General features: G+C 42.4%; 1 protein-coding gene across 10 annotated transcripts in view; it reads right to left on the reverse strand.

Annotated features, from left to right (window-relative positions):
• LOC129323815 (B-lymphocyte antigen CD20-like) overlaps nt 1-15,687 on the reverse strand; it is a 31,960-nt gene that overhangs the window by 5,605 nt on the left and 10,668 nt on the right. For 8 of the 10 annotated variants that reach the window (XR_008596490.1, XR_008596488.1, XR_008596489.1 and 5 more), the window contains exons 2-4: nt 7,873-7,990; nt 3,695-3,814; nt 184-240 (exon numbers count right to left, since the gene is read on the reverse strand). Coding sequence is in view for 6 of the 10 variants with exons in the window: in XM_054970551.1 (XP_054826526.1) it covers nt 184-240; nt 3,695-3,814; nt 7,873-7,974 (279 nt within the window). In the remaining 4 variants the exon portion in view is untranslated. Of the gene's footprint in view, nt 1-183; nt 241-3,694; nt 3,815-4,817; nt 4,940-7,872; nt 7,991-15,687 lie in introns of those variants that run through there. The other 2 variants (XR_008596491.1, XM_054970550.1) reach the window with 2 other exon arrangements.

Here is a 15,687-nt window from a genome sequence, read left to right on the forward strand (position 1 = left end):
TTGGCATGCTGTTTAAAAGAACATTTTCTCCCACCTGCCTGGCAATAAAAAGGAGATCAGGAGGTCTCCCTAAGCCTGAGGGTTGTTTTACCATACAGGCTTTATAAGACACAAGGATAAGGTAACTCCTAACAATCTGAATACCTTCACAAACAACACCTTATTTAATAAACCATAACTTACCAGACCATCAACGGTGTTTTTTGCAGCTTTAGATGCAAGGTATCCAGAAATGAAGAACTATATATACAAAGAGAAAGGGAAAGATAGCTAAGAAATGAGTCATCTAAACTACTGGACTTGTTAATTTGGTACATTTGTACCCCACCTTGGCACCTAATTTTAGTCCACAAGGCAGTTAACAATCAAAAGACTGCATTAAAAATCATCATTAAATCACAGAAATTACACAAGAGTACATTTGTATTTGAAAAGCATTATTGTGATGATTTACTTAAAATTTGAATGTTTAAAGTAGATAAATTATTATGGAAAGTAAACTGTTTCCATAACAATCCCGAAAGTTTCATTCATGCACAACAAGAACATTGTAATAGGGCCAACTAAAACCTCACAATTCCTCCTTCATTGTACCAAAAAGGGGCGAGGGGGTGCTTAAGGGCATGATGCAATTTATAGGGTCTTAAAACAGAAAAAAGAGATGGCACTGGATACAAAACAAGATGCACCAAAGGCGACTGGGGTAGAGAAGCAATAAACTAGCCGCTCTCCTAATGGGAATATAAAAGTCAGCCCAATGAAGAGTCCTGGGAACATGAAAGCTTGTGCTCACTGTTTTTGTGATATTTTGGTTGGTTCTAATAAATGGGATTACACTACAGCTGTTTTTGGCATTTTTCTATAGATCAACACTGATCTAGAGATCTAGAGTAGAGACCAGTGAATTTTTTTTTGAATAATTTCCTCCTGAAGGAGGTACTAGGCAAAGTTGTCCTCTTTCTCCTCTCATTTTTGATTTATATTTAGAACCTCTGACTTGTGCCATTAGACAACATAATAATCTACATGGCTTTATACATAACTCTTTAGAATCTAAAATTATTTGATATTCAGATAATATTATATTATTAACTTCAGAGCCTCAGTCCTCCATTCCTGAATTAATGCATTTGATTAATAATTTTGGTGATCTGTCTGGTTATTCAATTAATTGGACAAAATCAGAATTGATGCCATTGGGAGACAATACATCACAGAGTGTAACTACTGATGGACTTTTTCATAATTATCTTGAAATACTGATCCCAAGGAATATTAAGGGCATGATTTTGTTGATCTTTGCTGATCTTGGATATATTGCTGTTGATCTTTGCTGATCTTAGATATATCCTTGGGTTTGGATAGATGGGCAACCATAAATCTGTCAGTGTGGGGTAAAATACACTCAAAATGAATATTATACCTTATTACTTATAAGTGCAATCTTTTTACACACACACACGGAAATTTGGAAATTTATGAGTGGTTCAGCACCACCCAAGATTTCATTAAAGAGGATGCAACTTTCAATTAATGAAAAAGGATTTGGTCTTCCAAACCTTAGTGCTTACTGTTAGACATATTTGTTAGCATGTACAAATTACTGGGATCCCTCCCCTCAACTGGAGTATCCTTCTTGGCACTTTTAAAGGCCTCTTTTTTTGGATCCACTTTTTAAGTGGCTTGCATTAGGTCTACTTATGTTAAAATGGATTTTGTCCCTCCAACAGTTTCTGCAGCTGGAGAAGTATGGTACATAATATCACAACAATCAATCTGACCCTTTCTCACATGCTAAACTAACATTATGGTCAAATCCAGATTTAAACATTGGGAAGAAATCTTTCTTACGAAGGCTTGGATAGATAACAGAATTTTTACTTTAGATCAATTGATAGGTAACGATGATGAATTCTTGTCATTTTTCCAACTAAGGTCAAAATATGACTTGCCAAATTCTGCTAAATGGCAATATTTACAATTTACAACATTTGTTGGTGTCCAAATATGGTCTGGCAGTTTAGAGTGATTCAGAATCTTCCCCACTTTTGGAGATTCTTATTGAATCAATATAGAAAGCAAAATCTACACTATTTATATATAAATATTTGAGGTCAGTTAATAAATATGATACACAGAGCCTTAAAGATTAATGGAATAATGATCTGGAGTGTCCAGTCTTACTAAACCAGTTGGATAAGGCCTTAAGCCATATATCTGTTGCTACTATGGATCTTAAGTTGCACCATATTCAGCAAAAAAAAATTATGCTTAGAGTATATTGGACTTCACAGTGTCTTTTTACTAAAGATTTAAGCACAGTGTCTAACTGTTGGTGGTGTAATTCACAAAATGCATCTCTTAAGCATATGCTTTTGACATGTTTAATCATTCGGCCTTTGGGGAGGAAGTCATACTAATTTTGTGTTAGAAAACTCATTTATTTTTGAGGATGTTAATGTACTGTTAAACTACTTGTCTGTCTCTTGGAATCTAACCAATAGTCAACAGAAATGGTCTTTTCATGCCCTTACATTTGCTAAAGACTTATATTTCAACACTGGAAACACAAACACCCACTTCCTGTAAATCACTGGATTGAAGACTTTATAAACTTATCAACATTTGAATGTATCGTTCTGCGTGAAATGAGGAAAAATGATTTGTGATTTTGATTTTTAAGAAGATAGATCTGGGAAAAAATAAATAGAAAAAATAAAGGGGCAGTAGTGGAAAAGGAAATTTTGGAGAGATTAAAATTTAAAGTATGATGTTTGCTAAGATAAGGTAAGTGTTATAGAGAAAAAATGGAAAATGAAACACGTATTATTGTTTTCTTTTATTTCTAATTTCTGTGTCCCCCCCCCCTTTTTTTGCATGCTTCTTTCACTATTTCTTTCCTTTATTTCTTTGCCCTTTCTATTGGGCTTTTAATTCTATTAATAACATTTTTAAAAAATTAAAAAAACATTTGAACGTATCACATATAGAAGGCAATTGTGCATGGACTTATTTTTAGATATTTAGAAATCTTTTATAGATAGATATGTATAGATTTGCCAATAGTGTTTTTGTAGCCAGCACTGTTTTCTTTTTGTCTCTCCTGTGTGTTTTTGTATTTTTAAAAATGTTTTTGCATTAATAAAATATATATATTTTTTAATGTCATATTCTTAACCAGGGCCGATTCCAGACGGCGCCCTGCTTCGCGAAACGTCGCGCGTCGTCGCGCACAAAACGCGAAATATCGCGTTTTCTCGCGCGAGTTTTGCGCGACGTCGCGCAAAACTCGCGTGAGAAAACGCGATATTTCGCGTTTTCTGCGCAACGACGCGCGACGTTTCGCGAGGCAGGGCGCCGTCTGGAATCGGCCCAGGTCTCCAATATGTTTACCTAACATGCCTGAAAAGAACAAGTGTTTTATTCTAGATGAAAGTGTTATGAAAATTAACATAGCATTTTCATAATGCTTTCAATTTTTAATGCACTTCTCATACATCATCATAATCCTTACAGCAATCCTGTAAAGTTGGCCAGTATTATTTTCTCCCTACTTCAGATGGGGGAGCAAGGCTGAGAGAGAGGGGCTTGTATAAGGCTGAATGTGCAGCTGATTGAATCTTATTATGCTTCATCTACTTTAAAGAGTTGGTTCTCAATACAAGTCAACAGCAATTCCACTGCTTCTACTTACAAGCCCTGCTCCCCAGAAGGGATACCAAACAGACATCATCAGTGAAGAAAATTCTTTTGGAGCAAACAGCAGAATGCATCCAAGAGCAACATGTATCATAGCAATGACAATTTGTACAGCCTGTAGGAAGACCAAAAAAATGGAAATCAGTAAAAAGAAATTGCTTAACAAACAGTAAACTGACTAACAGTGCAATCCTAATCATGTCTACTCAGAAGTAAGTCCCACTGAGCTCAATTAGACTTGCTCCCTAGTAAATGCATTCAGCCTTCAAGTTCTTCATGTGCATAGATTAACTGAACTGTTCATTATATCGTTTGCCAGCTGTGTGCATTGTGGATTTTTATCGGGTTTTCTGTGGATTTACCAGGATCTCACTTGCTCTGTTGTTATCGGTTCCTGGTGCTTTAAAAATAATTTTTAGACATTAGAAAATGTTGAAGTGTTTCAGAAGAAAACCCCCACTCCTCTCTGAATCTCCACCCAGTTCTTCCCCATAGCTGTTGCCTCTTCTTTTTAAAATTTATGTTCAGTCACAGAAACCTGCTTGTATCTGTGACTGAATGCAATAGCATATGTGTAAATTTAAAAAAAAATTAAAAAGGGGAAGGCACTTTTCAGCTATGCTGATGAAAGCGCCCCACCTCTCCATCAAAACCATTGGGTTTTTATATGTTTGTAGTTACTGCATATGGAAGATGAGTTGTCCACCTGACTCAACAAAACACAAACCTAAAACAGGCAAAAGGTGGGAACTATGGACTGCAGTTCCCTATGTAAAGTTCAGACCTAATCATGGAAAAGACAGCAACAACTCACTAGGTATTTATTTATTTTATTCATTTAAAACATTTATCTGCTGCATTTCCACCTAAACAAGGTATCCAAGTTGGCAAACATCAAAACATTAAAACATGTAAAATATTAAAACATTTAAAACGTATATGTAAAATATTTAGCAACACAAAACATATTGACATATAACACAATCAGGGAGGAGGGCCAGTAAGAGTTTTCTGGGGGTACACCAAATGAAACAAAAAGTCTTCGCCTGCTTCAGGAGACAATGGCCGTCGTCACATGGGCATCTCTTCCGTTAAATTTACAGCATATAGTGTCCTACCTGTTATCGGCACCGTAACGTTTCTTTGGGTCACCTAACAGCTCTTCGCGCCACCAGCTGTCCACACCGAAGCACTCTGTTCTGTTCTCTCTAACAGCGCAGAAGCAGCTTCTCCCCCCCTTTTTTAAAATTATTCTGGCATTTAATTCCGCTATAACGGAATAACAGCATATAAACATTCCGTTAGAGCAAAACATTACGACCCTTTTGTTTTTCCAACTTTGAAATTATATAAATAGCCCTTTGCCCGCAGAAAACTCCCTGTCTGACGTGATCCCCATCACTGAAGACTCTGCCATGGCGATTGAGTCATTTTTACTTCAGCAGAAAGTTTGCATTGTGTTATGTCGTTATGGCGTTATAAGGACATAATAAAATTAAAAAAAGGGGAGTCGCAGGAAGAAATGGATTCTGGGATTGAAGGGAGGGCATAGGACGTTGCGAGGCGAAATACATTGATGTGAGGCATTCACACTGAGGCACAAAATAGCGCGACTATCAAGCACAAAGCAGAAGAGAGAAAATCGCTACAGTGTTGGAATAAGGTGGGTGTTTGCCAGGAAATAGTGCCATTTTAGCGCTAAATAAAAGCCCGTGTGACGACAGCCAATGTCAGAAGACGGACAAATCTCCCTGGGGAGGGAATTCCAAAGTTTCAGCACCATGACTAAGAAGGCCCTTCCTGAAGCTGCCACCAATATAGACTCAGATGGCAGGGGCACCTGAAGCAAGGCCTCCAAAGATGACTGGAGTGGATGGGTTAAGTTCACATGGGAGAAGGCAGTCCTTAAGGTATGCTGGCTCCAAGCCATAAAAGGCTTTAAAGGGCAATACCAACACCTTGAATTGGGTCCAGAAGCAAATTGGGTGCCAGTGCAAATGAAACAAAACTAGAGTGTTATGGTCTCCATGACCTACTCCAATCAACATTCTGGCCACAGCATTCTGTAGTTTCTGGACAGTCTTCAAGGGCAGCCCCCTGTAGAGCACATTGCAGAAATCTAATCTAGATGTTACCAAGGCATGCACCACATCTTTCCTGCCCAGAAATGGTCACAGCTAACTCACCAGCCATAGTTGATAGAAGGCACCCTTGACAATTGCTGCTACCTGTTTATTCAACTGGAGACTCAGCTTCAGCAGGATCCCCAAGCTATGAACCTGCTCCTTTAGGGTGAGTGTATCCCTATCCAGAACAGAAGATATCTCAATTCCTGAGTCAAGCTTCCCTGTCACCAGAACCATCTCTGTTTTGTCTGGATTAAGGTTCAGCTTGTTAGCCCTCATTAGAGATGGGCACGCACTGGAAAAATTCTGAACTGTGTGGTTCATGGTTTGTTGCATTTCACAAACCACGAACTTTCATGAACTTGCCCCGGTTTGCAAACCGGTTTGTGAAAACGTCATTTTCGAATCAGCAGAAGGTCTGCAGAGAGCCCATCCGCTCAATTGCCTAGGAAACTGATTGATTAGCACCAGGCTATCTGCAGTGATGAACTGAAATACAAACCAAACGAACCGGGCTAAAATTTGTCATGGTTCATGAGAAATGAGCTCCCATGAACTGCTGGTTCAAGAATCATGAACCGGCCCGATTCATGACAAACTTCGGTTCGTATTTCGGTTTGTGTCCGCCTCTAGCCCTCATCCATTCCAAAATTTTCTCCAGGCCCTTCTTCACGGTTTTCAAAACCTCCCTGGAATCTGTTGGAAGCATAATATAGAGCTGAATGTCATGTGACATGACCCCTCTTGACCATCACAGTGACTTTGACAATTTCACAGCTGCCTGCTGTGAAGCATGCACGCCCTCCCCCATCTTGTGTGATGACATCACTTTCCCAAGTTGTCCCCTCCCCTCAGGGAGTGTAAGGGGGCCTGGCAACCCTAGTAGCAACATAGTTCAAATCTTGCAATGACTTCTCCCAGCAGGTTTAAGTAGATGTTGGAAAACATGGGAGACAAAATAGAATCTTGCAGAACCCTGTTGGCCAGAGGCAAAGGGGCCAAGCAGCAGTACCCCAGTGCCACACTCTTTTAGGCTGGAGTTAAAAAAAACTGCAGCGTTGTCCCTATCTGATGAAGGCAGCTTTGTGTCTCAAAAGCTCATACCTTGGAAATCTATTTTCCAGGGTATGATATTGGAACCAGATCTTGCTTTTTAACGGCAGACTAACATGGCTACCCACCCGAAACAATGCAAAACAATACTTCCCGTTCCCAACCCCAAAAGGCAGTCCAGAAGGATACTGATGGTATCAAAAGTTACTGAGAGGTCCAGGAGAATTAACAGGGTTGCACTCCCCCTGTCCATCTCCTGGCATAGACCATCCACTAGGGCAACCAAGGCATTTCAGCTTGGTTACCAGGCTTGAAACCAGACTGGAATGGAACCAATCTTCTTCATCCCGGAATAATAATAACAACATTCGATTTATATACCGCCCTTCAGGACAACTTAACACCCACTCAGAGTGGGTGTGATAATAACATACTTACAAAGTATGTTATTATTATCCCCACAACAAAACACCCTGTGAGGTGGGTGGGGCTGAAAGAGCACCTAGAAGCTGTGAGTGACCCAAGGTCACCCAGCTGGCTTCATGTGGAGGAGTGGGGAATCAAACCCGTTTCTCCTGATTAGAGTCCTGCGCTCTTAACCACTACACCAAACTGGCTGAAGATGCCTAGCCACCACTCATTCAATCATCTTGCTCAAGAATGGGCCTGGTAGCTGCCCCACCTCGCTGTATGCTGGTGCTTGCCCTTTTCCCCAGTCTGAGGAACCATCATTGCGTAATGAGAACCCACCACCACCTGGCAGAACTAACAGTTCCTTGGTGGAGAGCCACAGCTGTTAAACAGGATGAACTTGTTTTACAATTGTAGAGTAGACATGTCTAAGGTGGATTTTTTACAGCACAGATTTTAAATTTGCCCAAGGGAATAGAGTTTGAGGTGATATTTTGCTACTATGAAGTACATTCCTACACCACGCCCCTTTTACTAGCCCCAAGCCCACATGAAGCTAACAAACAGGCTTTGGCAATTTTACCCCTCGTGCTTCATTTTCTTTTGGGTATGTCTTTTGTCTGGGAAATTCATTGTTTTCATGGCCCACAATCACGTTGGCTGGGGAAGTCCCTGGTGGAATCATATTGTATTGATCAAGTCTGCAAAAACACAAGAAAGTGAATATTTATTTGCTTCATTTATACCTCCCCCAAATCTTTCCAACGGGGACCCAATGCATCTTGCATCATTCTCTCCTCTATTTTATCCCCCCAACAATCCTGTAAGGTAGGTTAGGCTGAGCATGTGACTGGCCAAGATCATCTACCAGGTTCCATGGAAGTGGGGATTTGAACCTGGGTCTCCCAGATCCTAATCTAGCACTCTAACCACTACACAACACTGACTCTCTTATTATCACACTTAGGAGTGACATTTACTTAGAAATGAGATTTAATATTTTTATTGTTTTTAGTTGTTTTAAATTGTTTAATTGTTTTAATTGTTGTAAACTGCTTTGGACTTCGTTTGAGGGAGAGGTGGTATAAGAATCTAATAAATAAACATCCATAGGATTGAACTGCATTTTTTTGTTTTGGGATGATCAAAGAAAACATTGTTACTGACTGAATAGAGAAGAAAATGCATCTAAATGAATGCAGGTCTAACCATCTCGAATTATCTAGAGATCCACATATGCTTTGTTATGCCTACTGACCTTTGGGCGCATGAACTCCATTCATCCTGAGGGTGCAGGGCACAATTCTTATTTTCATTATTTTATTTATACAGACAGCTCCTTGCCCCCTGGCCCATAGCAGCAGCACTGAAATGGTGAGTGAAATCCTTTCATTTTTGTACCAGAGCTCCTAAAACACTGTGGGGTGAATAGTTTGCAGGCATCGAAGATATACAAAATACATGTGATCCGTGTTCAGGGACTAGATGAAATGCTCTAATTTATGATAGCTGTAAGACAAAACAGCAAAAGCTATTCTTGCGTGGGGGGAGGGGCGTGGAAATGAATCTCACCCAACTAGCTATTAAAAATGGCTACAGCAGAAATTAACAGGATATGGAGGCACTTTTAAAAGCATTTTGATGTTATGAATTCCACTTAACTCAGGACAAAAGCAGACCACTTCACAAACCAGGGTCTTTGCAGAACTGTACACAAATATAGATGTCCTTGTGCTGCATTTAAATTTACGAAGGGAGGTGGATGGGTTCAGTACATAGTATTGTAAAGATTAATGCTGAGGGTTGTCATCAGAAGACGACAGCTTGCCCCTCAAAGCCAGGCATGAAGAAAACCTTTATGAAGAAAACCTTCTCAACACCAAAGTTCACTTACAGTTCAGACCTTGTTTTAACGGTTTGGCTGAGGGTGTAGATGTTCCCTGTTTAAACTGCTGCCAACTCTAACTGCAGTTAGAGTTGGATTCCATGGAGTGGTGTTAGGGTTGCCAATGTCCAGGTGGTGGCTGGAGATCTCCCAGAATTAAAACTGATCTCCAGGCCACAGAGATCAGTTCACCTGGAGAAAATGGGTGCTTTGGAGGATGGACTCAGGAATTATACCATGCTGAAGTCCTTTCCCTCGCCAAACCCCTCCTTCTCCAGGCTTCACCCACCAAATCTCCAGGGATTTCCCAACTTGAAGCTGGCAACCCTAGGTGGGGTGGGGGGACTGTTTCCCTGCATTCACAAACAGAAGGTCGGGTGGGTTGCACCTTCAAAACTTTCACTGAAAGTACTGCCATCAAACACAAAGGGGGGGGACGAGGTTGAAAAATGTAAGGATAAAAAGGAGAAGGGGGTCAAGGGAGAAGACAATGTCTTGCGCTTCATATCCAGGGACACAGTCCAACTATTAGCAACCTTTTCTTTCATTCCAAAAGGAAAAAAATGCACAAAAATCAGAGAAGTTAGGAAATCTTTTTAAAATTAAATGTGGTTATGAGACCAGACAATTCTTGTTTTTCACACGTTGCAACCTTGTTGTATTCCAATGTTGCAACTTTGCAATATTTTTTTTTAAATTAAAAGGGGTGGGGGAATGGTGAAGTAAACAATACAGGAAAGGCTCTTGGAGAAGCACAGTGAAAAATGACACTTCGGTTGCCTGAGACAAAATTTCATGCATACTGCCAAGGTCAAGGAGAACAATTAGTGTATGTAACAGCAACTACTGAAATGGGTCAAGAGTAGAGGTGGGCATGAAATGAAATGTGAACTGAAGTTCATCACAAACCAGGCTGGTTCATAGTTCGTGAACTGGTGGTTCGTGAGAACTCTTTTCTCACGAAGCTTGACAAATTTTAGCTTGGTTCACTTGGTTCATATTTCAGTTTGCCACTGCAGACAGCCTGGAGCCGCTCAATCAGTTTCCTAGGCAAGGGGTGGGGATGAGCTCTCTGGGGACTTTCTGCTGACCCAGAAGTGACATTTTCACAAACCAAACAAATCGATTCATGTACTTGGGGCAAGTTCGTGAATGTTCATGGTTCATGGTTTCCTGGTTCATGCCCATCTCTAGTCGAGAGCGATGCGGGGGATAGGGCACATCTATTTATTTTTATTATTTTATTTCAGTAGACTTATAGCCCGCTTTCCCCGCAAGAGGGCTCAGAGTGGGTAACAACAAGTAATAAAAATCACATAAAACATATTAAAAACATACCAAAGCATAAAACATTCTTATGTGGAAGAAAGCAGTTACATAGTGGCCCATATATCAAACCCAACCCAATACATCCCATGGGGTGGGAGATGATATACACATTATGTTACCAGAACTGCTCTTTATTATAAGGGGAAATTAGCTTTAGCAGTCTGTAACTTAAAATTAGCACGGATCTTAACCTATGTCTACGGAGGTCCCGATTCCAGACACTCAAGTGAAAAAGAGGCAGACTACAAATAGGTTCCAAACACGTGTATTTAGTGTGGCGTAAGCCTAAACTTGCACAAGCATACAAGAAACACACAAGATCTAGGAAATACAGAGTATGAAATACAGAGACGTTCGCATTAGCTGGTTCCCAACGATGATAGGGGGAATACTCACTTATCCTGGAGCGAAGCAGAGACACGACAGCAAGGGTGGCCCAATGCCAGCACTGGGACCACAGACGGACAGCGAGGGGTTCTGGATGGGAATGGCCTAAGCCACGGACAGCAAGGGGGGGGTCTGGATAGGAATGGCCTAAGCACCGAGTGGTCTGGGAGACCAGTTTAAATACCCCAAAACGTACCCTGGGGCAGGTGCTGTACTTGGTGGTTCTCACAGATTAAAACAAAGGGTCTAATGGGTCACTGAATGGCTTGGATGGGCCACTTTGGTAATCAGATTGTGATAAGTGACACCTCAGGAAGAGGGGACAAAAGAGGGAGGGGGAAATCCAAGTGGGCTGAAAGGATGTTCCAGCGGACAGGGCTTGTCCTGATGTCATCAGTTCTGGAATGCGGAGGTTTCTTTGAGATGCATTCTCTAAGTGCTTGGGATGGTCGGCACTTAGTTCCTTCTCCGGGGCGGCTCCTAAGATATGCAGAGCGGGGCGAGGTACTCTCGCTGCGGACGTGGTGTGCCCGCTTCGCCAAAATGGCTTCCCAAAGCAGTCTTCTTCCCTGGGTCTTCTGTCTGCCTGAGAACATGGATGCCGGCTGGGCATAGCTGGGGCTGGATAGCAGGCTGCCCGGTAGCGAGGGCAAGCTCGGCGACCGGCTCGCGGGAGGCTCCAGGCGGGAACTGACCAGGGAGCGCCTAGCCAGGCTCGCTGGAGGTTTCCCCGGCAGGCGCCTGGCTGCTAGCAGCGGCTTGGGCCCATATGAGGCAGGCTTCCATGGAGACAGGGGGAACAGCACACAAAACACGGTCCAAAGCAGGGAACAGGCACGGTCCGTGGCAGATGGCAATGCAGGCATGGGGCACATTTGTAACAGAGTCCAAACACACACTGGGAAGTCCAGATACAGGTCAGGGCAGGGCTGCCCAGAAAAAGAGTCCTTTGTGCAGTTAACCAAACATGGAGTCAGTGAACTACACAGTCTATTGCAGCAGCAAGGTAATTAAACAGCAGGCAGGAAACTGACACGTGTATCAGAACACACACGTGCAAAGCAGTCTTTGTGTAGCAGCAGTGAAACAGTAATGCAGGAAACTTTAACACAGTTCATGGCAGGCCTTAAAGCAGGAGAGGGGGCCTACTTGGCAACAATTAAGAGAGTCGGCAGACCATCAGGGGGAGGGGTCACATTTCCCACTCAATGGGAGACCAGCATAGGAGCTTGCCCATCACCCTAGCCTCAGCCATATGCCTGGCGGAACATTTCTGTCCTACAGGTCTGGTGGAAAGATAGTAGATCCTGCTGCGCCCTAGTTTCTGCAGACAGAGGCTGCTTCCACACACGTTGGATAATCCACTTTCAATACTCTTTAGTGAACATTTGAAACTGATTTTCCATGTGTGGAACAAAAAATCCACTTCTAAAGGATTGCGAAAGTGCATTGAAAGTGCATTATTCAACGTGTGTGGAAATGGCCACAGAGTTCCACTAGGTAGGCATCAGGACTGAAAAGGCCCTGTCCTTGGTTGAGACCAGGTGAACATGCTTGGGGCCAGGGTCCACCAACAGTTGTTTATCAGCTGACCTAAGTACCCACTGGGGAACATATGGTGAGAGGCCGTTCCATAGATATGCTGGTCCCAGTCCTCTAAGGGCTGTATAGGTCAAAACCAACACACTGAACCTAATCTGGAACTCTACTGGCAGCCAGTGCAGCTGATGCAGAATAGGTGTTATATGTGTCCTATATGGCACTCTCATAAGGACATGTGTAGCTGCATTCTGGACCTGTTGCAATTTCCAGATCAGACCCAAGGGAAGCCCTTCATAGAGCAAATTATAGTAATCTAATCTGGAGGTGACCATTGCTTGGATCACTGTCATTAGGTCATGGGTTGAAAGGTAAAGGGCAAGCTGCCTGACCTGTTGCAGATGGAAAAAAGCAGATCTGGCAACCGCAGTGATCTGGGCTTCCATTGATAAGGAGGCATCCAGAATCGCCCCCAGACTCCAGACCATCAGAACAGACGCAAGCAGCGCCCCATCATGGGCTGGGAGCCAGATTCCTGAACCCGACAGCCCACAACCCAAGTACAGGACCTCCGTCTTCTTGGAATTAAATTTCAGTTGACTCTGTTTCAACCGTCCAGTCATGGCCTCTAATGCTCCAGCCAAGGTATCTGGGGCAGAGTCAAGTCGGCTGTCCATCAGCATATACAACGGGATGATATCAGCATACTGATGGCATCCCAGTCCGAAACTTTGTACCAACTGGGCAAGGAGACGCATGTAAATGTCGAATAACATGGGGGAAAGTATTGCTCCCTGTGGGACGCAGCATACCAGTGGGTGGCGTGATGACAACTTTTCCCCTTGTACCACCTTCTGTCCCTAACAGTGGAGAAAAGAGACAAGCCACTGCAAGGCAGACCGTTGTATCACCACATGGCTGAAGTGACATAAACATTCTGTGTAGGCTGGAGTAGGTATGCCACACAGCCTCCATTAATTGCTCTTTACATTTCTACATTCCTGATCTCCTGGTCAGTTGGCATGCCACACGGGAAGACTCAGGGAGTAGTTTAAATGTGTAACAATAAGTCTCTCACCATTCACAGAGCACAACATTCCCATACACTCTAAGTAACATTCTCCTATGCTCAGAGGCTCATGATGTACCTTTCTTTCTGTTATACTTCCTAGATAAGACAGAAGTCTGAACACAGCCTATTTTGCTTAGTTGGCTGAGAATGGAATGTGTAACTTGTAACTGTTGCTATAACCATATTTGGGCATCCGGGACTTCCTGAATACAAGCTAATAAAACTCTCGCCTCCATCTTTGGAGGGACAGACTTTGCATCCAGATCCTGTCTCGTGTCGTTACAACAATTCTGCACTTCTGAAAAGCCACCTTAACATCACTGTAAAAGGGGGTGGTGGTGGTATAACCACAGAAAAGCTGGGGAAAGATGAGTTCTGCAGGATATGCAGCCTTTTCCTGTGCAAAACTCGTTAAAGAATATGAAGCAGTTTGAACACTACATCAAGGTATTTTGACCACGCAGAAAAAAAATCTTTGACTCAGTTTTTTTTAAAGAAGTTTTAAAAAATTTTATTGGATGAAATTGCAACCTCATAAATTATATCCTCATTTCTAATTTTATGCAGATTATGTATATACAATGAATCCCCAGAACCAACTCACCACCTCATTCTATCTCTTTATTTCCTCATTCCATCTCTCTATTTCACCACCTAACCTAAATAGCAATGGTATGACCATTCACCTAAGCTTCCTGCCTGCCTGCCACTCTCTCCTTTGGCCTCGTCCTCCATGACGGAGCTTGAACTTTTTACCTAATTCCACCCTCCAGCTTGAACATAATATAAACCACCACACCCCTTCTTCTTCCTCCCAGTCCCAGAAGTCCTTATCAGTAGGCTGCTTGAGCACTTCCAAGAAGTGATGTCATCTTGCTGCCCCAGAAGCGTGCCCAGGAGGCCCGTTCCCAAGTCTTTCCCCCTGCCAGCTAGGTGAGTAGTGGCAGAGGGTGGACGATAAGGAGCAGGGATCTCCTGCCTCCACCAGGGGACCCAGGATTCCTATACCTGGCTGGTGTAAAACATGAGGGGGAAATTAAAACTAAATAGTAGAACATAAACAGACTTATTTCCCTGTCTCTATGATCTTGTGAGATTGCTGGAGTCAAATAGAAGCAGTGATAGAGTATAAACAAGCAGCATTCTGAACACAGAGATTCTAGGTATCTGTGCTGGATTTTTAGCCTGGAAACTTGCTACTATTCAGTTGCTAGAAATGGTATCAGAAGTATCGCTCTAGATTCCTTGTTTGACTAAGTGCTAAAACTTTCTAGTTTTCATACATAAAATAAAACATTTCAATAAATTCATGAAGGGTTTTGGGGAGGTCTCTGTTGTGGAAATGGTCTCTCTGCAACCAGGGACTAGTCCATTAGTTGCTGTCGGTTTGCTGCTTGGGTTTTGCCTCTTACCACAGGCATGTAAAGAGTGCAACCTCCCTTGATCTTTCCCTAGTACTAAACTGATGTCTCTGCTAAGAATAACGTGCCAGCAGCAAGAAGATCTTTAAGCAAAGCTGGAAGTTTTTATTTATAAAGGTAAAACAAACAAGAAAACAGTTGAGCAAGGCACCAGATATGGGCCCAGCTCACTGGCCGCGAGAGCACTATAGAGATAGATACAGAATACGTTAGCATGCAAGATACAATAATATTACAAGATGACTACAGAAAAACAACCTTCCCTCCCCCTCCCATTCCAGAGCTCTGGGACCACTCCGTTGCACAACCACAAGCTCAATCTGGCCTTTGCGTGTTGGCAAGTGAGGGGTGCCGAGTTCTTGTTCCATCCCTCTTTTATAGGGAAATATCAAAGACTTGCTTCATTAATATCTTAATCAATCGCATTGTCTTTGTTCTTGAAAGACAGTTCCGTCGAAAGTCCTTCATGTAAACACAAGTCTACACATCCTTTACCTCTGTGATAGACTGCATCTTTGATATGTATTTGACTACATTGTAAATTACACATGAATGTTCACACTTCACTGGCTGAGGATTTTAGACACCTTGTTTTCCTAAAGATAAGCTGTTTGTTGTTTACCCTTTTGGTGATTTATATGTAGAAGGCCAGAGGACCCTAGAAGAGGTCTCAAACAATTAACTTTTATGGTCTTATCTGTTTCCTGTGCAGGGGTGAGACCTTCCCAGGAACTGCGACTTAATTCTGCAGTGAGGGAGGGAGAG

Source organism: Eublepharis macularius, chromosome 2, assembly GCF_028583425.1.
Source record: "Eublepharis macularius isolate TG4126 chromosome 2, MPM_Emac_v1.0, whole genome shotgun sequence".
In the NCBI taxonomy this organism is placed as follows: domain Eukaryota; kingdom Metazoa; phylum Chordata; class Lepidosauria; order Squamata; family Eublepharidae; genus Eublepharis; species Eublepharis macularius.